The following is a 25,937-nucleotide window of genomic DNA, read 5'->3' as shown; positions in this document are numbered from 1 at the left end:
TAACATGATATAGTCGACTTGGTAAGTTCAAAGACAATCCAAGTGACGGGTAAAAAGCATGGTTTAATTCAAAAATAAAAATAAAATCAAAATGACATTTCTTTTAAATTTGAGATGATGATATATTAGATAAACTCATACCTCACGACTCAACCCGCCAAACCCTGACCCGAATTATAGACGCCATTGGTTTTAGTAACTTTATTTTTCTTAAACTTTATTTACTTAATTATACGATAATAAAAATAGATGTTGGTAAAATTGAATATAAATCAAATATCATAATGGTGATTTGGGATTGCGACAACCTCATAGAATGCAAACCGAAATAAATTATAAAGATAAATTTAAAATAAAAAAAAACTATTGAAGAATGAAATTGAAAAAAATAAAAAATAAAATAAAAGAAAGGGACAAATTAAAAGAAGAAGAAAAAACTGCTAATTCAGTAATCAATTTCACTATTTATTTATATAAACAGTAAAACTAACTCCCGTTGGTTTAATTGTTTTATTAATTTTCATTTGATTTTAGTAGTTATTACTTAATTTTAAATGACTAGTGACATGGATGAACATATAAAAAGATCCCCATTTGGAGAGAGAGAGAGTGTGTGTATAAGTTAATGGCTAAAATTTATTTTAATTCAATAATAAGCATATTTTAAATTAGCTCAATTTTTAATTTATTTTTTAATCAATATTAAATTTTATTTTTGAATTATATAACTTGATGTAAAAAAATAACCTTAAAAATTAAATAAAATGGGTAGAGAAAATATTATAGTGACATTCACTGTAGCTATAAACTCATTGATCTTATGGATGAAAATAATAAAATAATGTTTTTGCTCTTTTCAGCCAAAAAAAAAAAAGAAGCCTGACATAATAAGATATTTTTATAATTTTTTTCACAGTAAAATAACTACCATACTTTTTATAGCAAAACAATATTGAAATGGTGTGAAGGTGCTGTTTTGAATTTTCCTTTTTAATAGCAAAGTAAAATGATTACATATCTCTTGAACTAGATTTTTCGTTAATTTGCATCAACATGCTTTTTAGTTTTTTTTTTTCTTGTTATCAAGATTGATTAAAGACAATTTGGTATTTTAGAAGATATAAAAAGTTATTTAATATTAAAATGTTTATGACCTGTATTATTCATGTATACATGCATGGCTATGTTAATGTTTTTTGAGTGGCACGTGTAATGTTATTTAGCAATAAAACACCATTTTTCATAGTGTTGTTTGAATTATCATGACGACCTCTTTATCCCTAGACTGCGTGTGTAACCAACCAATCTTTAATTTAGTATCGACGATCTATTTTATTCCCCTTTTTTTTTTTCTCTATCCTTATTGAATTTCATGCTTGACCCTATAATTTTTTGAAAATGGCCTTTTAATTTGTTTTTTCTTTAAATTTGGTCAATGCTTTTTTTATTAGTTTTTATTTTATTTTAAAAAATTCATAGAATTGGAATTTTTTTCAATTTTATCATTCTTTAATTTTATTTTTATTTTTTAGATTTGAATCTTATTATTTTGAGTACTATTTTTTTTTAATTAAATTTGTTTTTCAATTCCTCAATATTTTATTTTATTTTATTTTTATGTTAAATTTCATCATTATTATTCTAATTACTATATATTTTGTTTTGGATATTTTTTATTGAAAATTTCCTTTTTATCAGGCTCATCAACACCAATAAAATCAATTATCCAACTCTTCTATTCCTCTTGTTTTTTTTTTTTTTTTTTAAACGATACAATTACTTGAGCATCTTTCTTACTTGAAAAAAGCTTGGTTCGGCCCGGGATAACGCGGGTAACGAATCAGTCACTCCACTATTCAACATCGTACAGATTATAAAGCAGCAGTTAAAATCTAATAAAACCCTAACGCAACCCCTCTCCTCCCATTACACCACCTCAAGACAACACCCTCTCTCTCAGACGGTCAAAAGCTCCAGCAATGGCAGCATGTAGAGATGAGCTAAAAATAATCACCATTGGAGGCAAAGGCTCTGCTTTAACCTCCACTTCCGTCTACACCATCGCCACAGGCCACGCTCTGGTACGCATTGACTCATCTGCACTCGATAGACTCACTAATCAAAACAGAAACCCTCAGAAACCACTCCATTCGATCTCTCTAACCCCCAACAAAGCCTCGAACCTAATTGCAACTCGCGCTTACCTTACTGTCCTCCTCAATAAGCTCCTTCACTACACGAATTCCTCTAATGTACGTACGTTTCTCCCTAATTTGATCGCAGAAACCCTAAATTCGAATAAATTTGGAAGTGAAGCCCAAGGGTTGGATGTTGAGGTGACTGAGGAGGAGAAACTTGTCATTGAGGTATCCAATGCGGAATTGTATGGGGTTTGTGCGATTTTGGATCATGAAGGGATGGGGTTAGGTGTTGTTGATGATGCTGTTGCTGCGTTGTCGTGTGAGGCGGTGAAAGCAGATGTCAGGTCGTTTGACGGTGTGGATAGTGGTGATGGGTTTGTTGATAAGGAGGCAGCTACGGTTGCGAGTGATATGAAGGTTTTGCTTGTTGGGTATGATTCGAATAAGAGAGGAGAGAGTGAGGCGGTTTCGGAAATTCCGAAAGTTAATGGGAGGTTGAGGGAGGTGGTGAAGGCGTTGCATACAATGGTTCGAGTTGAGTTGAATTCCGGGGTGAAAGGATCGAGCGGTGGGTCTGGAAAGGCAGTGGGGACCACGGTGTCAGGGTTGGCAGTGGCGTTGCTGTTTTTGGGGAAGAGTAGTTTGTGTCGGGTTAAAATGAATTTGGATGTGATGGGGAATGAGGTTTTGAGTAGCGGGTTGGTGAGTTTGTATGAGAAGAAATGTCCTAGCAGGGATGATTTGATGAAGGGATACAAGGCAGTTACTGATTTGCTTGTCGAGGAGGATTATGTAATGTTTGGGTATGGGGTGTGTGGTTTGTTGGGGATTGTATGGAAGATTGTTGCGTGGGAGGAGATAACTGCGTTTTTTGCTCTTGAGGGTGCTGAGTTGATGAGTGGAATTGGTGGTCAAGTATATGGAGGGGAGGCAAAAGTCGACAAGAAAAGTGAGAAGAAGAAGAAAAAGAAGACTGTTTTAGGGAAAGGGACTAGCGTGATTGTGCAGTTAATTAAAGATAGGTTGCAGATTGTTGGAGGGGGTTCTGGTGATAGTTTGGACATAATAGAGAAATGGGTTGAGAATCTTTTTTCCTTTTTTAGCCCAAAGCAACCAGAGTTTGATGAATTTGTGCAGAAAGTGAAGGAGATTGTTGAAAGAAATGAAAGTAGAAGACTTCCTAAGCTTCCGAAGGTAATGAATTTCACCTCACGGTTTGGCATGGGAAACTTGGGATAGATAGACTAGACATATTTTTCAAAGGCGATTCAGTTTGAAGTTTTATCCAATTCTCTCTGAGTTGCATATTTGCCATATTTTTCGTTTTTTTAATTGATAACTTAAAGTACAGTATTCTTTTTAAATGAGGTGTATGCTTGAATGTGGAAACAAGTTAGGATTTATGTACCAAAATTATATATGCCGTTTTAGGGATTTTATGGTATTGTCAGTTATGCAGCAGGATGCGAGAACGACTTTTTCAAACAAAGTGAACAGCTTAGTATTATCACATACTCAAGCTCAAGATATTCTCTATGGTTGTTGCTTTTCCTTCTCTGGACTTTAATCGTTTTTTAAATCTGAAAAGATTATATTTCATTTTTACCATCCAATAGCAGGGGCATAGATGTATTCGTAATTATATATTTAGAAGTGGCATTTTATTGTCCATTTTGATGGATATTATTGTGCTAGGAAAATTTTTATCTGGACATTTTTTCCCTTCTACACTTCAATTAACTTCTGAATGTTCTGTTTATTTATGATAATTGATATCTTTTGTTTCTGTAGTCTAACTGTTATCATGCTTCTAATTTTCTTTGAATGAAGTTTAGCAATCCTATTTTGTTTAGCAGTCTTATTTTGTGCATATCATTTTATGTATCAGGGTACTCGTGATTTTGCAAATGAACAAATGGTGATAAGAGAAAGAGCATTTTCAATCATAGCAGATGTTTTCAAGAGGCATGGTGCCACTTCCCTTGACACTCCTGCTTTTGAATTGAGAGAGACTCTCATGGGAAAATACGGGGAGGATTCAAAATTAATATATGATCTTGCTGACCAGGTAATATATGATTATTAGTTGATACAATTGATATTGTGGTTTTGCTGTAATTGTTATACCCATTGCTTATGTTTGTGTGTCTGTCTCTCTGAATGAGTATATCTAAGCCTTTTTAATGCATCTGCCAAAACAAGAAAATTAAACAGGTGAAGTGGTGTTTAATTTCAGGACTAATATGCTTAATGACTTTTGCAGTTAATGTGAGGTATAAGTGAATCTGTTTTAACTTTCAAGCTTTGTTTCTGTAGGCTGGTGTCCAAGTGGTTAAAATGGACTTTTTACCCAATTGAAATATCTCCAAATTGTTTTAATGTACTTTTTACCCAATTGAAATATCTCCAAATTGTTTTTTCTTTCTTTCTTCCTTTTGTTTTTAATGCATGGAACTTCTGTTGAAAAGGAGTAGTTTGGATGGAAAATTTTGTTCTTACAGTTCGAAACTGTAGTTTTGCCCTTTTCTTGGGATTCTAATTGCCTGTTTTTGGATTATTTTTTTGTTTCTTCAAATCATGGGCAGTGGTTCATTTCTGATTGAATTTGCATCATTATATAATTATATAATTATTTCATTTCTATACTTTGGTTTTACCCGGTGGCTGGTTTGGTTTTTTGATGAACTAGTTTTTACTTCATTTGATCATTTGTATGAATAAAATGGTTTGAATTATTGGGAAATTAAATACATTTTTCAATCTTTTGCAGGGTGGAGAGCTTTGTTCTCTGCGGTATGACTTGACTGTTCCATTTGCTAGATATGTGGCTATGAATGGTATCACTTCATTTAAAAGGTATCAAATAGCTAAGGTATACAGAAGAGATAACCCATCTAAAGGAAGATACCGAGAATTTTATCAGTGTGACTTTGATATTGCTGGTCAATATGAAGAAATGGGACCAGACTTTGAGATAGTGAAGGTTTTGACAGAATTGCTTGATGAGCTAGATATTGGAGATTATGAGGTAATTCATGCTGGCTGATCTATCTCTTCTTTAATTGTACTTGTGATGTTGAATTTTATATAGCCTGTGATGGTTTCATTCTTTCCCATGTAGATGTTAACTGTTTGGTCATACATTCTTTCATCTAGTTTTCTACAATAATTGAACCAATATGTCTTCTTTTATAGGATGTTACTTAACATGTTAACATTTTAAAACATGCATGTCATTGAAGTTGTTGATACGTTGACAAAAACAGTAAAGCTATTTATCAAATTTATCACCAACTATATCTTGGTTACCCATAAGTACTATTCTAATAAATGTTCCTTTGATTCTACCTGCATTAGTCAATGGTAAAGTTAAATAATGTGTTAACATTTTTAAACATGCATGTAATTGAAGTTGTTGATATGTTGACAAAAACAGTAAAGTTATTAATCAAATTTATCACTAACTATATCTTAGTTACCCATAAGTATTATTCTAATAAATGTGCCTTTGATTGCACCTGCATTAGTCAATGCTGAAGTCGATGAATTTGGCTGACGGCTCAAATAATTCGTTGTTAAGTGTCTGATGTTCTTTCAATGCCCCAGAAGTTGGATCTCTATAAAAGAGAATTCTTCTCTTATTTACATAGAGACAAGTTATCTGAAAACAGCCAAGAGTTGGCTTGGTTGCTTGATTAATAATTATAGAGCCCAACTAAGTACACCACCTGCTGTCTATCTACAGGGTGATAGACCTTTAAGGGGTGTAGAATTTGTCAGGCATGCAAATTCTTAAGGATCTCCTTTTTATTTTGTTTCCTTATTTGTCACATTGGCTGCTTTGGCTTGTCTTCTTGCTGATTACCCTGCAATTTAAGGATACCACCAGCTGTCTATCTAAGTGCTTGTTGACTAGGTGTTCTTTATCTGTTTTTAATCAGGTTAAATTAAACCATCGGAAGTTGTTGGATGGTATGTTGGAAATATGTGGAGTGCCTCCTGAAAAATTCCGAACCATTTGTTCAAGTATTGACAAACTGGACAAGCAATCATTTGAGCAGGTTAAGAAAGAAATGGTAAGGGTATATGACAAGCTTGAATATGTATCTGATCATATTCATATGTAGCTGGTTGACTTTATATTCTATTCATACAGTAAGGGGACATGTTTTCACTAATTTATTATTGCCATTTATTTATGACTGAAACATGCCAGATTGGCAATTATTTGTTGGTTCTTTTGGCTGTTTTTGTAAATTAATGAAGTGCATTTTCAGTGTTGAGATTGTCTACTTTGTAGATGGTATGTTTGCACTTGCATAGTTTAAGTGTTTTTTTTTTTTTTTAATTATTTTATGTCCATGTATGCACCTTTCTGTTTCCTTGAATTTTTTTTCTTTTTTTCCCTATAAGAAATTTCCCATCAGTATCTTGAATCTATTTTATGCTCCTTTTATGCTACACTTGATTAATGTTTATTGTTAATCTATTTGTTTCTCTTTGTATTAAATGTAGACCAATTGTATGTTTAGACATGATAAATGAATATTTGTTTTGTTTCACAATATGACCTTCGAAATGTTCTCTAGGTGGAAGAGAAGGGGTTAGCTGTTGAGACAGCTGACAGAATTGGTACTTTTGTGAAGGAAAAGGATTCTCCTAAGGAATTATTATCAAAGCTTAAACAGGAAGGCAGTGAGTTTTTACAAAACGCTTCTTCTAGTCGTGCACTGGATGAGTTGGAAATTTTGTTTGATGCTCTTGAAAGATCAAAGTGCATTGACAAAGTGGTTTTTGATTTAAGCCTTGCCAGAGGGCTTGATTATTATACCGGAGTCATTTTTGAAGCTGTTTTTAAAGGGACTACACAGGTGAAGAGTCATTTTTATGCCACTTTTTCTTGAATTTTACCATCTCATATTAGATGTAAAGTTGGTATTCATTGTTTACACTCTCTTAGTTCCACATTTTAATGCTTGAGGAGGTACTGAGTGCATGTTACTTTGAAGAAAGTTAGGGTGGGATTTTAGTTATTTGAAAATTATTGAGAACCTGAATTATAACTGAACCCAGCATAATTTTCAATAATGGCACATTATTAAAGCTTAATAAAAATTTCTCTCAAGTGAGAAGTTTTAATCAAATAAACTTTAGATAGAGATGTGAAGGTATTGATCAAATTAGCAAGGAGTTCATTGATGCACTCATAAATTTTTTTGTCAACATTTTGTCTTCCAAATTCTATTAGTCAATGCGCTCTCATAAAAATATAGAGTCAAAGGTGTGCCCTCATAGACAGTGGTTATAATTTGCTTTCGAACAATCCAAATCTTTTCAAGGAATGATCAAATGTTCCATTTCAATTTTTTCATTATCCAGTAAAAATCACGAGATTATCTGGAGGATATTCTAACTATGAAAAGTTTGGGAGAATATTGACATCCTTAACGATGCTAGGTTTTTATTCAACTCCTTAATCTTCTTCGTTAAGGGAAAAGAAACGAAACCAAAGAAATGCATGTAGAGTTATATGATCAATGATGATTTCAAAGTAGTTGTGTAATTGATTTTCACCCATGGACCAATTGCTATTAATTTTATAATGCAAATTAAATCTGTAGATACCAGTTTTTGATAACCCACTTGTGTCAAATGAGCTTCCAATAATCTATAAATAGGGTGTCTGATGCTCAGAGTATGCCAGTAATGATTCCGCTAAAGGGTACATTATCATTCAACCTTTGACAAGGGTTCATAATCTTGTCTTGAACTTGAGCTTAATATTTGGTGTTGGGAAGCGCTTTAATTAAATTTGGTTCCTTGTGTTAAGATCTATGCTTTCAGAATTTCTGGAAAAATCTGAAAATCTTAGGAATGATTAAGAGTGGGATCAGAACTCTAAACTAAGTGATGATAAATTGGGAGTTGTCAGTTAAGCATATGTAGTTCTTCTTACTTTGCATTCCATAACTGCGTTGTTTAGAGTAGACCTCATAGAAGTTCATTTTAGTATGAAAAGATGAATGTTAAGAAAGTTGGAAGAACATGAAGGGAAGAAGGCTGGGTTGGCTTTTTAAGCTTGGGAATTGACACTAGAATGTTCTACAAGTGCCATGAAACTTTAGCATTGATTGGTTGGGGCTTAAGGCAAGATGAAATTGCTTGAGATTGTTTTTAGTTGGTGAATTCGAAATTGTTTTTCTTTGTTCCATTTAGTTTTGGGCAAGGTGTAATTCATTTTTCATCTAATATTCCCATGCTACATTCGAGCCTGTGAAATGCTTTGTAATTTTGATATGTTAGATTTGGTATTAATATTAACCTGGAAAATATAAGGGATTCTTGGAATCACACCCATGCCTATTCAGAGTTGTGTATTGCACTTATCATGATCGCAAATACCAAAAGTAGCTCTTTGGTCAGACACATGCTCTCTCTTCTTTTCTACTTGACTCTTTTTAATATTATTTTCCTTATTGTCAATAAATGCAATTTTGTCTCAAATTTAAATGGTTACTAAATATTTTTTCCACCAGGTCGGTTCAATTGCTGCTGGGGGGCGATATGACAACCTTATAGGAATGTTTGGTTCAAAACCAGTTCCAGCTGTTGGGGTTAGTCTTGGCATCGAGCGAGTATTTGCTATAATGGAGCAGCTGCAGAAGGACCGGAATGAGGTGAGAATAGCATTGCATGTCATTCTTACATATCTGGGGTAAAAAGGTCATAATATTTCATTTGTCATCATTTAGTGTTGAACTTGTGTCAGAATTCAGTTGTGAAAAATCATTGAGACCACATATTATATCATATGATTACTAAACTTCTCTGTCGGAGTTCAGTGAATGTTAATAAAATAAGCAATTTTTTTGGAGAAGGGCATTATTATTTGAGAAGAATTAGAATCTTTCTTTCTACATCAAATAAATCTATTTAACCAGGTAGCAGACTTGTCTGGATTTTTGTTAAGAATCCCTCCCCCATTGTGTGAGATTGTTCACATTAGAATGAAAAGTAGGGACGGACTGATTTTATCATAAGATTCTATTTCTCTGATTTTCATAATTTTCCCTCATTCCTCATTGTTGTACTACATTTGCACCCCCTAACACTTGCGCATCACAATCAATGCTTTTTTTCTTTGCATTGCCTACTGCCCCCAAATCTAATGCTTTAAGTTATATTTAATGTTCGTTCTTTTTCACCATCAATCTGTAAGTACAAGGACTATCGATCAAACAATCATCAACATGGGAGTGTTTTCTATAGCTACCTCCAATTTTTGGCCCAATACCTTGAGAGACGTGATTTTGATCCTAAGATAACTTCTCCATGGCCCAGAGAACATGTGCAGACACTTTAATATCAAATAGACCCTTTAGTGCAAATAAGTCATATTTACCTGTAACATTCTTTTTCTAACGCAAGAAGCCACAAATTAATATATTAATCATTTTAATGCTACCATGGCAGAGACATGAAAAAAATCTTCATTTGCAACGGAAACTCTGCACTTATTCTTTCTATATTTTGTTCTGGATGTGGCACATTCTTCCATTATATGACATGTTATAAGTTCTGCTTATGCTTGAAATTAAATCACTTGTGCTATTTTCAAAGACACTTGATATGATCCATGTTTTGTGAAGGTAAACTTTTATCTGCTCACCATGTTGAAGAAACTACCATCATTCTTTTGTCCAGAAAAAAATGGAGGCACTAATGTACTCTTCTCCTTTTGTTTTTGGTGTTGGCAGACAACCCGGCCTACTGAAACCCAGGTTCTGCTGGGCGTTATGGGAAACAAAAGTAAAATACCTCTAGCTGCAGAGCTGACCAGTAAGCTGTGGAGCGCCAAGCTGAAAGCTGAATTTGTTGTCAGTACAAGATTTGATAAGATCATTAGCCGCGCTAATGATTCAAAAATCCCATGGATGGTACTCGTCAGGGATAGGGAGCTGGAGACAGGGAAGGTAAAAATAAAGAACCTTGAGACCAAGATAGAGGAAGAGGTACCTTTAAGTGCTTTCGTTGATGAAGTCAAGAATCGATTGAACTTGTGAAAACCATGAATGGGGCAAAATTTGGATGACTGAATCACTCTTCCGTTCCAAGGCTTCACAACTTGTACTTCACCATGTTTGCCATACCATGCGAGTTATGTTGATATTAGTTTGGCAAATTTTGCAATTTGGTAACTGCCTCTGATCTAAAAAATACCAAATCACTTAGATTATAACTGTTTTTATACGTGGGAGTATATTTTTTGCTTAATATCACCTTTCCCTTCACTTGTTTTCCTCACTTGTTAAGATGTTGAATGATGTAGAGGAGCATCTCTTTGCACTTGAAAACAGAATTCTGTATTGCACTGGCCATTTCAAATTCGGAAATGATTTTTTTAGTGTTCTCTGATGCGAAATGTTCCTTTCCTTTCCTTTTGTTTCTGTTCTGTTTTCATGGCTTCAGTTACTTGTGCGATCGATTCCCCATGGTTAAATTTGTTAGATTTGGTTTTTTTGCGTGCTGACGGTCCTTGTTTCACGACCACTATTCTTTATAGGGCTACTAAATTAGGTGAGAAAAGTGTACTTGATTACTATTTCAAAGTGACCTTGCCGTAAGCTGATAGGTGCTTGCCTAAAAAGTCAAACCAAATCTGAAGAAGCTGAATCTCATGGCCGGTGCTCAGGGTCAGGGACAGGTCCTACACCACACCAGCTCAATAGAAATCATGGCTTAATTAGCTGCATGTTCTTCACCAAGATATGATTCTCTAACTTTACACGTCAAAGAAAGCTTTTTATTTTTCTCGAAGCACCGGTTTTAGCATTTCTCTTCCTGCCTGATGAATGCATGTGGCATGGTGGAATATTACTATTACTGAAGGATGATAATTTCTTTTAGGGCAATAGATTTATTTTTAAAAATAATTAATCTAGTATTAATTTTGTTTTTCTTTTAAAAAAATAAAATATGTGGAAAAAAAGAAAGGATTCAAAGTCCAAAACGTGAATGATTTGAATAAAAATAATAATTGAGGTGGGCAGCTTGGAAAACATGAATAGACAATCTTTGTCCCACAGGATGGTACAAACTTTTTCTACAAACTTATTCCAAGGAGTTGTGATATAGAAATCTTGACATTTTACAACATAAAAATCAACTCCTATAATCTATTAGCGCCAATCAGTCTACAAATTATTCCAAGGAATGGTGATTTAGAAATTTTGGTATGTGCTTTCTTTGAATCCTCTTTCTTGGTTGGCTGTTGACTTACTATTCCAAAATTCCCTCTCCACAAGGGGTTTTACAATTTTATTTTAAAAAAAAAAAACATTAAAAGAAATTTTACCCTCCACACATATTTTGCTGTGGATTCACACATTTAAATTACTATTTTATCTTTGAAGGACAAACTTTGTTAACTTTGTTTGAGGGATACAAGGTATTTTTATAGGACTTATTTGTCATAACAAAATTATATCGGGTTAAGCGGTTTTTTATATTTTTTTTGCATAGCATGATTACTAAATTAACCTTTGAAGCAAAAAACATTTAATATAGGTCAAGGGGTTTTTTGGACTTTATAACTTTTTTTCACAGTTCAATTACTTGAACGCCCCTAAAAAACTCTTGGCTTTGGAATTAAGGGCACTTTTATTATTTTATTCTAAGATCTTTGTAATTATCATGTCGAGTCATGGGTAATTGGAATCTTTATGTATATATATTGGATAATAAAAATTTCAGTTCTCGCGTGCTATGCAACGTGCCATGAAAACTCTCAACACTGCCTTATATGGAGTGACGTAGATGTATCTCACCACCCCCATCATTGTGGTTAGGCGTGTGCCACCAAGCGAGCAACGATTGAGTGCTGGCAGCACATCTTTTCTTCCATCTTTATTCTCTTTTCCCTCTTTGACAAACATGTTGGGTATTGCAAAAAAACAAAGAAGTCTAGTTATTTGTTTATTGAATCAAATTAGGCCCTCATTCTTTTGATTCTAATGCATTTGGTCTTAAATACTTTTTTGATTTTTTTTTTAATTTCATCCCTTTACTTTTTGTTTTTTATACCAAGTTTGGTCCTCATTCTTTTTATTGTTATTTATATATTTTTTTTCTTATTCCTTTCTTAATTAGAAATTGTTTTCAATTTTATCCCTCATGATTTTATTTTATTTTTGTTTCAAATTTAGTTTTTATTCTTTTAAATCTATATTTTTTTTATTGATCCCTTTTTTCGTTGAATTTTTATTTTTATTTTTATCCCTAATTATTTTGGTTGGTTGGGAATTTGACATTATTATTTTTTCAAGTTTACCTTTTATGCTATAATCCGGTCTCATGATTCGTGTCATGAGTTTCAAAGATTAGATTGGGTTGGCTTCATTCTTTTTTAGGTCCTTTCTTAAATTTTTTTTTTAATTTTTTAATTTCATCCCTCAACATTGAGTTAGTTGAAAATTGGTAATTATTACTTTTTAACTTTCATTACTATAGAGTTATCCCAATATCATGTCACGGGTCATGAATTCAGCAGGTTTAATAGAGTTGACTCAGAACTTTTTTTCATTGATTTTTTTATTTACCCTTTTGATATTAGATTGGTTTGAGAATTGAGCTTGATAATTTTATTCTATATGTTTTTCACGAGGTTATCATGTTCTCACGACTAAGTTATAGATTTGGTGTGTTGACTCTAGTAAACTCGAGTCAATTTCTTTTTTTTTTTCTTAAAATTGTTTTCTTTTTAATTTCCTCGTCCAACATGTTATTTGCAAGGAATTGAGATTCATAATTTTTTTTCTTTCTATGTAATTATCTCATTCTTATTTATTTTTACTTTGTTAATAAATAATATCATTTAGATGTTTTAAGAATATTGTAAGGGATACATTCTCATAATATTGGCAAGCATTCATCTTTTATATTTGAATTATTGTTGATTTTTTTTTTTTTACTTTATTTGTTGTTGATATCTTATTCTCTTGATCATATTATTAAATTAGCCAAGTTTATTAAGTTCATTCGAGTCAATGACCATAAACTTAGATTTGTTTTTCTTTTTATAAAAATGTTTACATCATCTTGACATCTTTCTTATATTGGAACAAAAATACATCGGCATGTAACTAGTATTTCCTAGCCTTAAAAGATCCTTCATAACTCTAATTTTTTTATTTATTATTTTCATTTATAATATTATTTTATTAATGACACCTACTTTTAATTTAAATTTTAAACTGCATGTCATTGTCAACAAATGCTTATTGTTTTTGGCAAACCTAAAAAAATATCTATAATTGGAGTTCCAATTTTTTAGCTAGACATTGTTTTTTAATCAATTTTTATATGAAGTTTTAATTAAATTCCATTTATATCATTCCTTTTTTTTTCTTTATGATTTATAGTAAGGGAGAGGAGTTAACATTTTATGTTAAATTTTTTTTAATATAGATACTAATTGAAAAAAAATTGTTAAGGGATAAAATTGTGAATATAAAAATAAAAAAACAACGACATTGATATTTATATACAAGAACTCGTTTTACCTTTAATGTGATATCCAAAGAACAACCTAATTAGGATTTATAATTTTTGGATCCATTTTGAGTTACGATAAAATACATAAATCACACAAATAAACAAACATATAAAAAAATATATGTTCTATCAAAATTTACAATACAAAAATTATCTACCCTTAATATGAAAATCAAGCAGAAACCTAAATAGAGATTTACATTTTCTAGGTCAATTTTGAGTTATGAAACATTTAAATAAATTAACATATTGAAATCACTAGTAACAAGAATATTCATGCATCGACCAATCAAACACGAATTCATCATAGCTCACAAACTAATAACATGTTAAAAAAAATTAATCAAAAAATTTATTCAATGCATTAAGGGTTTGAAAGGACATTCAGGAACAAATGAAATTGGATAGCATAGGCTCATAATGATCACGCGTTTGCAACAACCTATAAAAATAAGATCAATTTTGGGTATAAGTTGTTGTGATTCATGTCGGTTCAAGAAAACTAGTGATCCTGACTATCTCACTTCTTATCAATTTCTATATCTTTTTTGGTAGTTTTACTTAGGAAGAATTATTTCTTCATTTTCCATGACTTTAAGAAGATTAAGCTTTCAAAATGTTACTTGTGTTTGTCTCGTATTTTTTCCCCCTTTAAAAACATAAAAAAAAAATGTGTATAAACACGAATATTCACAAAAATAAATGGAGTAGCCTTTTGTGAGAACATTGAGCAACACCCTAAGAGAAGATTCTAGCCATTATGTATGGATAAGTTGACTACCTAAATTGTTATAAAAAAAGCCACTCGTTTGATTGGTTAACATACCTAATAGGTTGGACCAAGACTTACAAAGTGCAAAGAGTATTGCTAAGGACAAAGCCCTGTTAGTTTGCTAATCATGACCAAGTAAACTATCCATGAGAGTTTGGTGGTTTCACAAGTATTTTCTACGTCAATGCTCATTAGAACACCGCTAGTTCCCCATGCTAACTTAAAAATAATGTGCGTGTAAAAAGAAAGTGTTATGTATGGGCACAATATTTATCCAATTCAAACATATAAAAATACATTAAATAATCAAAAATATTAATGCATAAAATACAAGCACATTAAAAAAATTGTACAAAAAATTTTAAAAATCAAACAACAACACATATTAATCAATTTAGGAACATCTCAATGAAAAATATAAGCAAAAAGGATAAAAATAGAAAAAAGAAATTGTTACCTTGTTTTATGATAACTAAGAACTATAGCTGGTGTTTAGAGGTTTTAGGAACGAGGTTGATTATACTACAAAAAAAAGTAAAATCACCCTAAAATATCATGTCTAAGGTAAGTTTATTCGTGTTTGTTTTTAATGATAAAAAGCACATATTATACATGCATATTAAGATTTCAACTAAATTGTTATGTGTGCCTTGATTATTGAAAGTATAAGATTATTAAGATAAGATTATGACAATGATCTGATAAAAATAAAAAAAAGAAATCGTTACCTTTATTTTTATGGTAACTAAGAGCTCTAGCTAGTGTTCAAAAGGTTCTAGGAACGAACTGATTATACTACAAGAAAAATTAAAATCACCCTAAAATCATGTCTAAGGTAAGTTTATTCATGTTTGTTTTTAATATAAAAAAGCACATATTATACATGTATACTAAGATTTTACCTAAATTGTTACATGTGCCTTAGTTATTGAAAATATGAGATTATTAAGACTTAGAACAATGATATGATAAAAAATAGAAAAAAAGAAATTATTACCTTGTTTTATGGTAACTAAGAAACTCTTAGCTGGTGTGGTTAAGAGGTTTTAGGTAAGGGGGTGATTACGCTACAAGAAAGATTAAAATAACCCAAAAACATCATGCCTAAGGTAACTTCATTCATGTTTGTTTTTAATGATAAAAAGCACATATTATACATGCATACTAAGATTTCACCTAAATTGTTATGTGTGCCTTAGTTATTAAAAGAATGAGATTATTAAGATTTAGAACAATGATTTGGGACTTGTGCATGGTAACAATAAAGCTAAATCATTACTTTCCAAACATGGGCTTTGAACCCGAGAAGATTGTAATGATTAATTGGGTTTTAGTTGATTTTATTTATGTATTTTCTAAATGGGCTTGAAAGTTACCACTTATTATAATGATCTATGTGAAATCGTGTCGAATCAAACCCATTTACTCAATGAATCAAAATAGAAAAGAATATAAAACAAGATTCACAATTTATCTTTAATATGACATTTTAGAAAAAAACTAATTAGCATTTAAAATTCCTAGGTTAATCTTGAGATACAAGGAAAAAATACAAATCAACAAACAACATGAATATGAAAAAAAAACATCAACATTAATATTTATGTACATGAATTTGTTTACTGGTAGTGTGATATCCAAAGAACAACCTAATTAAAACTTATGATTTTTTAATTGATCTTGAGTTATGAAAAAAACACAAATCACTTAAAAAAACAAACATACAAAAAAGTATATGTTAAATCAATAATTATAATACAAATTTTGTTTACTCTTAATGTGACATCCTATGAGAAATCTAAATAGGATTTAGATATCCTTAATTAATTTTAAGTTACAAAACATTTAAATAAATTGACATAATATTTTTATAAATAACTTCCAATAAAAAAAAGTTAATTTATAAATTATATTCAGTGAAAAACCGGATTAAACATTTTTATTTAAAAAAGTTTCATAATCTATAATAACGTTTTTTTAACCATTTTTCTCCATCGTTCGAAATTAAATCTACTTTTTTAGATTATCTTAATTTTTTAATATGCTTACATCACATTACCATTCTGATATTTGCTACTTTGTAGAAAACATTTTTCTTGTTTTCCAGAAAGTTCAAAAAGGTAATTTTGGGGAGAAGTCAAAAAGAGAAGATCCGTATTTGTACCCGTTGGCTACGGCACACAATATTAATTAGTTGGACCGAACACAATATTAATCAAAGTCATGATTCAATAATTTCTCTTCGTAGTTGGGAGGATTTCAGCGGTCGAGACTGTGGCTGGGAGACGACCTAACTGTTTGTCTAAGAATGTAATTATAATTATTTTTTAAAATATTTTTTTATTTTTAAAAATTAATTTTAAAATCAAAACACTAAAATAATATAAAAACACTAAAAAAAATATTAATTTAAAATAAAAAAATAAAACTTTTTAATTTTTTTCAAAAATACTTATAAAAAACAAAAATAAAACAGGACCAAATTCAATTACCGACTTTTACTTTAAGAGAAGTGCTATTAAAATATTTATTTGTTTTAAAAATATTTTGATTGATTTAGAAAACAATTTAAAAATACTTTTTATATTAAGAAAAAACCATACATAATGCATTCATTGGGTATGGTATTATTTATACCAAGAATATTATAAAAGAAAATTGTTATAAGAAACACAGAATCCTATACAAATTTCAAATGTAAACAAATATATTATACAATAATATAACAATTTTTTTTTTACATTTATTAATTACTTAATGTTTTACTTGCTAAATGTATTAAAATTGAATTTCGGATATTGTTGAGTTTATTAACTACATGGATATCCTAAATCTTACTAAAAATGAAAATAAAATACATAATGTATCCATTGTTGCATAAATGAACCTTTTTAAGGTAAGAATATCCTCAATATAAATGATCCAACTTATTTATTAATCAAAAACATATTTTTTTTCAAATAATTTTAAAAAATAAATCATATTATAATTAAAAAATTTATGATATTCATATATAAAAAATGATAACAAAATCCCTATTTAAGATTTTTCTCGTACTTGTTTTTTATTTTAATAAAATATATTATAAAAATAAATAATAAAATTTCACTAATTATTTCACAATTATCATAATTTTTTTTTATATTAAGCAAGCTTATATTATTAGAAAAAAAAAACAAGAAAAATATTATATATCCCAATATAGTATTTATTAACTACATGGATATCCTAATCTTACTAAAAATGAATATAAAATACATAATGTATCCATTGTTGCATAAATGGACCTTTTTTAAGGTAAGAATATCCTCAATATAAATGATCCAACTTATTTATTAATCAAAAAAAAATATATTAAAAAGAAACCTCATATTATAATTAACAAAATTATAGTATTCCTAAAAAAACCCTATTTAAGATTTTTCTAGAACATGTATTTTTTATTTTTTTTTAAAAAATAAATTATTAAAAATAACTAATAAAATATCACTGTTTATTTTACGAGGACCACAATTTTTTTATATATATTATAACATATTCAATAAGATTTAATAAAATTTTCTCCATCTTAATCCATGATTTAAACCAAGCTTATATTATAAGACAAAATAAAATAAAATTATATATCCCAATATAGTATTTATGTCGTGGTGGTGATAAAAAACCGGTGACTGAAAAGAAAGGCACATGACCTTCTTAAGTATGAGTTAAGGAGGATGGAACAATCTAACCTGCTTTATAGATAGCTAGCGTTGGGTTACCTCTCCAAACCAAAACCTTCCTTCTTCTCTAGGATTTCCCTCATGCTCTACCCAAGTTAACAAACATTCTCCTCTCCTCTATAATTGTGTCTCTTCAACAGGGTTAGGGTTCCAAGACAAGACTTCAAAAGATCTCATCTGAAATCAATCACCGCCATGGAAGGGGATGCTGTTACTGACTTTCAAGACTGGGAACTACTAGCCAACTCCGACTCGGACTCGGTCCTGGCTGAATCACCCAACTCGGTGGCCAATTCTTCGAGGAGTTTTCATGAGATTGAGGCTGATACAGAAGGTATGTTCAGGTCAGATTACTTTTCTCTTGAAAATGATAGTAGACATGTTAAAGCTGCTCTTGATGCTAGTGAAGAAGGTTCCGTTGAGTCGGATAATCCGAGTTGGATCGATCCCGGCTCAGAAACTCGGTTCCAGAGGAGGAATTCTGGTGAGTCATGGCCTGATTCGGGTAGTGATCGATCTGATGATCGCAAATCAAGTGACTTTGATGTGAAAAATGAATTGGGTTTTGTGGAAAATGAAAGGACTGGCGTGGGATTTCAAGGGATTGGAGAAATTGAGGCTAAAGAAGGGAAGCTTGAGTCACTCGAGCGTAAAGCTAGCAACTTTCAAGGGAAAAGCGAAGTGGGTCTTGTAGAGAACTTGAAAGATCAAGTGGGTTTGGAAGGATTCGGGGAACAAAGTAAGGATAAGGAATTGATTAAGTTCTGGTCTAATTCTGACGGTGATAATTTGGTTTTTGGTGGTCTTGGGAAGGATCAAGCTGGGTCTGGGATTCTGGGTGAATCTGAAGGTGGAAATGTGTCCAAAGAGGTGAGTTTGGGTGTTGTTGCGGCCAGAGATACAAAGCCTGGTGATGAGGGGGAGAAGAGGAAGGTGGTGGTGTGGTGGAAGGTTCCTTTTGAGGTGTTGAGGTATTGTGTTTTCAGGTTGAATCCTGTTTGGTCTGTCTCTATGGCTGCCGCTGTGATGGGATTTGTTATCTTGGGACGGAGATTGTATAAGATGAAGCGCAAGACAAAGAGCTTGCAGCTCAAGGTTACAGTGGATGACAAGGTTAGTTATTGTGGTTATTTAATTTGGCTATATCAATTGCTGATAGTATGGTTAATTTGGAAAAACTCCAGTGCTAATTGTTTTTAATGGTGTGTTTAAACTGAATGAGTACAGGCTGTCTGGTTTTCGTATTCTAAATTTCGTATTGAAAAAAGGCAGCGTCTGTTGTGCAGCAATGATTTAACTTTGTATTTGAGAGTGATATTATTTTCACTTTTTTTTTGTCATGTTGGCATATCCTTGTCATGATTGGGTTTTTTACTCTTCTTTCTCTGTAAGGTGAGAATGAATTCATTAAAATCAGGCACCAAACAGACTAGAAAATGAATTAACAGAGAACTGCCACTATGTTATTTATTCAATAAAGGAAAATAGTCCTCACATTCCTTGCATGCTTCACATTGCGGACTTGGGAATGGCATGATCACAGCCTGCTCTCTCCTCCTTTCTCCTTATCCTGGGTTAATTAGAGCTAAAAATAATACTTGCTGGTGGGAACTAGCCCTTATTTGGAAAAGTCTGAAAAAAATATATTTTACTAAAAAATTACTATTTACATGACCAACAAAAGTTGTTTGAGGTATAGCAAATTATGACTTGGGGAATTGTTATTCAGTAAATAATTAAGGTGATTGAGTTGCAATGGCTAGGCGATGTTGGTTAGGGGTAAAGTTTTTATTTGTGATGCAGTGGATGGTTTGGAAATACTGTGTTTGGGTAAAGTTCGTAAAGAAATGAGTCGTCAAGGAAATGAGGGGATATTTATAGTGCACATGAGGTGGTTTTCACCATGTGAAAACTTTGTGGTGGACCGATAGTATATTAATCCCTAAGTGAGGTGAAAAAACGGGTAGGCTCTCATAATAAATCTTGATTGGAGTCCCAGTCAATTTTCATTTAGTATTTCTTTAAGGACTAATTTTAGAATCTTGTTCACCAAAACCTCATTTATCGTTTTTGTTCATAACAATCACTTTTAATTAATTTTTGTTGATAATGTAATTATTACTCAAATCTTTCAGAAATCTTATTAATGATTTTTTTTTTTACAAGTTCTGCCTGGAAATAATTTTAGGTTAGACTTGGAAATATGAAAAGTTGTTTTTGTCAAATGAAAAGGTATCAAACCAAGGAATCTGGAAATGCATAAGGATTGTAGTAGAAGTAAAGTTAGGAACAGAATATGGGGGAATGGTAAAGATAGATGGCAAATGATGCCCCAAAAGCTTTTTGGTTTATGGGTGAATATAATTGATTTTTTATGGTAGAAGATCCTGTAACTTTAACTCTTGGTCTCATGCCACTTGCAAATCTAAAATCTAGAACAATTGCATGATTCTTAAGTGTTCAATACTTGATTATTTGGCTCATTTATTCACCCAGGTTTGCACCTTCTCATTTATTTCATTTAGCAGCATGTATAATCTTTCCCTTGGTATGTTTCCCTCCCAAGTCCCATCATTTTGTATACTTTGATTGTTAAGGTTTTTTTTCCTCTTTCCTCTTTTTGTTTTTTTCCCCATCTGTTCATTTTTTATTTGCATAGACAATTGATGATAGGTAAGGAGTAGCTATTTGGGTTTGTCTCATAGCAGAACATATGGTTAGGACCATCCCTCAATTTTCCTCCTGTTTTTTGGGTAACCACATTATAGACTTTTGAAGAGATACAGCAATTAAATCCCATTATTTTTCCTCTCGAAATGTATCTTCATAACCAGTTTTTATTTGGAGTATTATTTTTGTGTTTATGCTCAGAATATTTGAGTTATGCACCTTGAAGTTGCAAATATTTTTGGTTTGTATGTCCTTACTGTTATTCTTTGTTTAACTGAAGAGTGTAGGTCTTCAAGTCTGTAAATGGGTTTTCATTATCGTTTACTCTTGAGAATTGCAGTCTTCCTTATTTCACACAGTTGTGCTATTTTTCTTGCAAATCAATTGATGTTTCTGCTGGAACAGTGTTTCATTGATGTCAATAGATTGCTATGCGTATCCAACTTTGATTTTCATTTCTGATCTATGTCTGCAGAAGGTATCACAGTTCATGAGTCGTGCTACACGTCTGAACGAAGCATTTTCCGTTGTGAGAAGGGTCCCCATTGTTCGGCCCCTATTGCCAGCAGCTGGGGTGAATCCATGGCCTGTTATGAGTTTGAGATAGAATTGTTATTTAAAAGTAGGTGTAATGGGGAAGCATCATGCGAGCATGTTAATCGATGATTAAATGCCCGTCTTGCTTTGCTTTGTACGTAGCTGGAGTGCAGTGTTTTATATTTACTTGTGTATGAACCTAATTAAATGTGTATAAACTCCAGACGGATTTCCATCTGTGGTCCTGTATGATTGAGTTCATATAATATTGTCGACAATATACTTTAGACCTTTTGTGTGGTCAACCAATTCTGGACATGGCGGCAGCTTGGTTTCTGGCATCTGGAAACAATTTTTCAAGATTGCTGAACTAAGAACTTCCATCAAGTGAGCAGCTTAAGTTGCAAAACAATTAAGGAATTTGCAATTTAGGATTCTTTTGATGATGGATGCTTCGTAATTGCACATTCTGCATGTGGTTGTAGCTATATGCAGACGTATATCTTTGTTTCGAGTAGAAATGCGACTCTGCTCCCATCACAGCATGTGTTCATTTGGAACTCCTCGCGCAGGTAATCATGAAGATATTGGTACGAGACATTAGATCTTGGTTTGCTTGGCAGGTTATCACTTGGCAATTCGTCGAAACACATTCCCTCTTCTAAACCTTACAATCCTCCATTAAAAGCTTGTCTCATGACCAGATATTAACCACGTAGTTGATCGCAACCTCCTTGATGATCTTTTAAGTTTCTTCTATTTCATTGCACGGTTGGTGAGGATCAATAATTGATAGGACAATCGCTATCTTGTTAATGTAGCTTTGAACATGAATCGTTTTTAAAATATTAAAGGAACAAAAAGTTCCAAGCCATTTCGTCTATTATTTCTGAAAGTTTAAACCACATGCTTGATATAGACATGATAAAGCAAGGTGCAGAGTGTGAGGATGGCTTAAAAACCATGCTTATAATGGCTGGAGAATGACTTGAATACCACGCTTTGGACACACTGTGAGAAGATGAACTAGGCGATGGACATAAGTTGGCGAAAGAGTGAACCTGTAACGCTGCAGGATCATGGAGAGTGCAATCTTTCCTTCTATAATGGCATAGTTGAAGCCCAAACAAGTTCGAGGCCCCATACCAAATGGAAAAAATGCAGCAATACTCTTGTTTGTAGCTTTAGCCACTCCCTCTGCAAATCTTTCTGGTTTGAAAAGATGAACATCTTCTCCCCATATTTCAGGATTATAGTGATGGGCTAGAGTCGACATGTAGATTTCCATGTTAGCTGGGAGGATTAAGTTCCCCAGTCTAACTTCCTTGTCGACTTTCCTTGCCAAGTAATTAAAAGGAGCATATAGCCGTAGAGATTCATTGATAACCATGCTCATCTATAGAGGAAAAGGAGAAAGAACTTAGTTGTAGAAGTGGATTAAGTGGCAAAACAGCACGACACTAACAACCTAATTTGTTCAGAAATCAAGATTTTCTTACAATTTTCAATTTTGTCATGCTATCTGGACTTGGATTCTGTTGGCCAATTAGCTCAAGCACCTCCTTCCGTACCTTGTCTTGCCAATCTGGGCAAATGGCTAGAAGAAGAACAGTCCAAGAGAGCAAGCTTGTTGTTGTTTCCTGTCCAGCAACATAAATGGTCTTGCACTCATCAATTAGGTCATCCACTGATATGTTCTCGCTATTGTCTGGATCATGATAGGCCTTTAAAAGCAGTCCAAAGAAATCATTCCCATAGCCATCCAGTTGTCCAGACGTTGCCTCTTCCTCTCTTTTCTTCATCATCCTTATGATGGACTCCCTTACCCTTTTCTCCAGATTCTCTGATTCAATATCATCGCTTGATTTGAAAATTGTTCTGTGACAATGGAAATTCCATGAGTTGGCGCAGAATCAGAACTATGTATGTGTAAAAAAGTGGTAGCCTGAGAAATGATGACAAGAAAGATGGAATTTAGGTTGATGAATGAATGTCCTCTTCAGGAAAAACCAATGCAACTAATGTCTGATCATGCGTCAATATCTCCTTGCCTTCATGGTTTCTCCATCTTTTGAGCATCACCTCAAGCAATCATATCTGGAATCATACCCTGCAAGAACATAAAATGTTTGTGTGGTACTTGCTAATTGAGGTTCTCCAGAGAGACCAGGTTTCATTACTTGTCCTGTTTATGTATCTTGAAAACATATCAGCCTCATGCACAATTAAACGTCAAAACAAGACTTTACTTTCAAGCTCTCTCCATGGAAAGCTTGGTTTCCCAGTTTCCTCATTTTAAACCACTTTTCGCCACTTGACGTTACAAGTCTATCACCTAGCAACCTCTTTACATGAGTTTCAACTGGGATTTTTTTTTTGTATAAACCTTGAAAAAACACTTATCAACTTCAAAACATTCCCAATGGACTCCGATCTTAATTTTTAGCGTGTTTAGAGAGACATACAACATCCATTAAACTTTTTTGGACTCTACCATCTCAACCAGTTTGGCTGTAATTCAGAATGCAACAAGCCTTTGTCACTTGCCTTCACTCCGAGAGATCTTTCAGCTTTAACTGCTTTTCTTAAGATCGAATATTTCGGCACTTCTGAGCTTTTGTCGAATAATTATTTTATCTAAAAATTTAAATATTTTACATTAAATTTCAAGATATAATTTATATTATATTATGATATTATCTTTTAAGTAAAAGTTCTTTAAACTTGAAACATGTACAAGCTCATAATTTTTTATGCTTAATTTTTATCAAATAAATAAAAATGATGAGATTCGAAACTTATGATCACTTGATTATCAAAACTTCAATACCATATCAAATAATCATTTTATCTAAAAATTTAAATTATTAAATAAAATTTTAATATATAATTTATATTATTTTCTAACAACTTTTTACATTTTTCAACTTTAAAAACAGCGATTCAATGTCATGATATTGGGATTTCAAACTATCATCAACTTTCCAATCAAGCAAATCTCATCAGCCACTGCACAAGGAGAAAACTTAGCTAAATCCGAACATTGGATCTCAAATGTCTGACTAAATCCTCCCCAACAAAAGAGGGTTGAGGTGCAATCTAGTCATGCCCTGTCCTTTCACTCCTAATCAATAAAGACTTTCAGGACATCACTCTGTCAATTATACTACAGCTCTCAACGCTTTTGAAATTTACATCTTCATCCCCGACAGCCTACCAGATTATTCTTACACTCTGATTGTACTCCTATAAATGATAGGACACTCCATTCAACTTATAATAAAACTGTAACCGAATGTCTACACCCACTTGGCGGCCATTGACAATGAATTCAAGCACACCATGTTTAGAGTTTCAATGGCATAAAAACTGGGCAGGTCACGAATGTCTCCACAATTGCATGGTCACAAGCCACCAAGATTCTAAATTATGTTTAGTAAGCAGCACATGAGGTTTGGAATTCAAGTGAATGATTGGTTATTGGAAAATCAAAAGCAACAAGACTACGCAGAATCTTCAAATGCATGTTGTTCAATAGAGAATAACAGTCAAATTAACAAGAACCAAGAACGTAAGGGTCCAAGAACACACAGAACCGAAGATTGGTAAGGAGTCAAAAGCATGGAGAGATTTCTAGAATCAAAGTTCTCAACAGCACATTATTCCAAAATGGAAAGCCTTTTTGTATTAATTAAACTTGAGATAGACAGAGAGAGTAACCTGGCATCACCAAACTTCACAAAAGCAGAGAAGTCAGAGAAAGAGAGAAACTTGGAATCTTCTTTCTAGTGTGGTAATAACGTTAGAAGATGACCATTTTTAGTACTGGACTTGTCTTTATGACCAAATTGAAGCTTCCTTCTTTGGCCCTTTTTTATTTCTTAGAGCATGTTTAATTTTGTATTTTAAAAATGTTTTTTTAAAAAATTAATTTTTTTTTATTTTTTTTATTAACTTCAAATTAATATGTTTTTAGTATTTCAAATCATTTTGGTGTGCTAATATCAAATATAATTTTTAAAAAATAAAAAATATCATTAATATATATTTTAACATGAAAAATTATTTAAAAAGTAATCATAAGCACACTATCAAACAAGCTCTTCAACGCCACCTCTTTTTTCACCCGTTCCATTCTAAGAAAAAAAAAAAGAAGAATAAATTGCCATCTTCTTCTTGGCATGGCTGGCTGTTTGAGGCCAAAGTAGCAGGCCTCGCCTTTCTAAAACAGTTAAGCTCAAACCCCAGCTTTGTTGGGGCATCTCATTTCGATCATCTGACCATGATTGTTGGTAGATTTGCTTTCTTTTTGTGTAATTCGACAGGGCTGAATAAGGCCATTATCGCATATTTAGGTACTGAAAATTCAAGGTTCGGGATTCGAGTTTGATTAAGCTAAATGAAATACTTGTAATTCTAAGTCTATGTTGTTAGAGATTGGATATAAATCGTCATTTATACACAGAAAATTTACTGAATCTTGAAATAATCAAGCTCTTATTTGGAATAACGTTACGAGTAATTAAATAAATGATCAAGTGT

The 25,937-nt window shown here is 32.3% G+C and overlaps 3 protein-coding genes across 4 annotated transcripts; 2 read left to right on the top strand and 1 right to left on the bottom strand.

Annotated features, from left to right (window-relative positions):
- The first annotated feature begins 1,838 nt into the window (after positions 1–1,838).
- Positions 1,839–10,556, top strand: LOC118061583 (histidine--tRNA ligase, cytoplasmic). Its single transcript, XM_035075078.2, has 7 exons — positions 1,839–3,335; positions 4,030–4,209; positions 4,912–5,169; positions 6,083–6,217; positions 6,731–7,012; positions 8,678–8,818; positions 9,899–10,556. The coding sequence occupies exons 1-7, from the start codon at positions 1,980–1,982 to the stop codon at positions 10,202–10,204; spliced, it is 2,658 nt and encodes an 885-aa protein (XP_034930969.1). The 5' UTR covers positions 1,839–1,979; the 3' UTR covers positions 10,205–10,556.
- A 7,580-nt stretch (positions 10,557–18,136) lies between these two features.
- LOC118061584 (uncharacterized) lies at positions 18,137–21,682 on the top strand. The gene is made up of 2 exons (XM_035075079.2): positions 18,137–19,301; positions 21,334–21,682. The coding sequence occupies exons 1-2, from the start codon at positions 18,384–18,386 to the stop codon at positions 21,463–21,465; spliced, it is 1,050 nt and encodes a 349-aa protein (XP_034930970.1). The 5' UTR covers positions 18,137–18,383; the 3' UTR covers positions 21,466–21,682.
- A 151-nt stretch (positions 21,683–21,833) lies between these two features.
- Positions 21,834–25,296, bottom strand: LOC118061585 (cytochrome P450 CYP749A22). Of its 2 annotated transcripts, XM_035075080.2 has the most exons (4): positions 25,116–25,296; positions 23,447–23,505; positions 22,895–23,273; positions 21,834–22,791 (listed from the first exon to the last, which is right to left on the bottom strand). In XM_035075080.2, exons 3-4 carry the CDS (start codon positions 23,198–23,200, stop codon positions 22,363–22,365), a joined length of 735 nt encoding a protein of 244 aa, XP_034930971.1. In that variant the 5' UTR covers positions 23,201–23,273; positions 23,447–23,505; positions 25,116–25,296; the 3' UTR covers positions 21,834–22,362. The 2 variants fall into 2 exon arrangements, with proteins under 2 accessions (XP_034930971.1, XP_073268069.1); XM_073411968.1 differs by having other exon boundaries at positions 22,895–23,505.
- Between the last annotated feature and the right edge of the window lie 641 nt (positions 25,297–25,937).

This window comes from Populus alba, chromosome 10 (genome assembly GCF_005239225.2).
Source record: "Populus alba chromosome 10, ASM523922v2, whole genome shotgun sequence".
NCBI classification, from domain to species: Eukaryota; Viridiplantae; Streptophyta; class Magnoliopsida; order Malpighiales; family Salicaceae; genus Populus; species Populus alba.
This window is presented reverse-complemented; position numbering and strand designations above follow the sequence as displayed.

Coding starts and splice junctions, on each gene's coding strand:
- LOC118061583 (XM_035075078.2), top strand. CDS start 1,980: ATGGCAGCATGTAGAGATGAGCTAAAAATAATCACCATTGGAGGCAAA. Junction 6,218..6,730: donor AGCAGGTTAAGAAAGAAATG/GTAAGGGTATAT, acceptor AATGTTCTCTAG/GTGGAAGAGAAGGGGTTAGC. Junction 7,013..8,677: donor TTTTTAAAGGGACTACACAG/GTGAAGAGTCAT, acceptor TTTTTCCACCAG/GTCGGTTCAATTGCTGCTGG.
- LOC118061584 (XM_035075079.2), top strand. CDS start 18,384: ATGGAAGGGGATGCTGTTACTGACTTTCAAGACTGGGAACTACTAGCC. Junction 19,302..21,333: donor AGGTTACAGTGGATGACAAG/GTTAGTTATTGT, acceptor CTATGTCTGCAG/AAGGTATCACAGTTCATGAG.
- LOC118061585 (XM_073411968.1), bottom strand. CDS start 23,200: ATGATGAAGAAAAGAGAGGAAGAGGCAACGTCTGGACAACTGGATGGC. Junction 22,792..22,894: donor GCATGACAAAATTGAAAATT/GTAAGAAAATCT, acceptor TTTCCTCTATAG/ATGAGCATGGTTATCAATGA.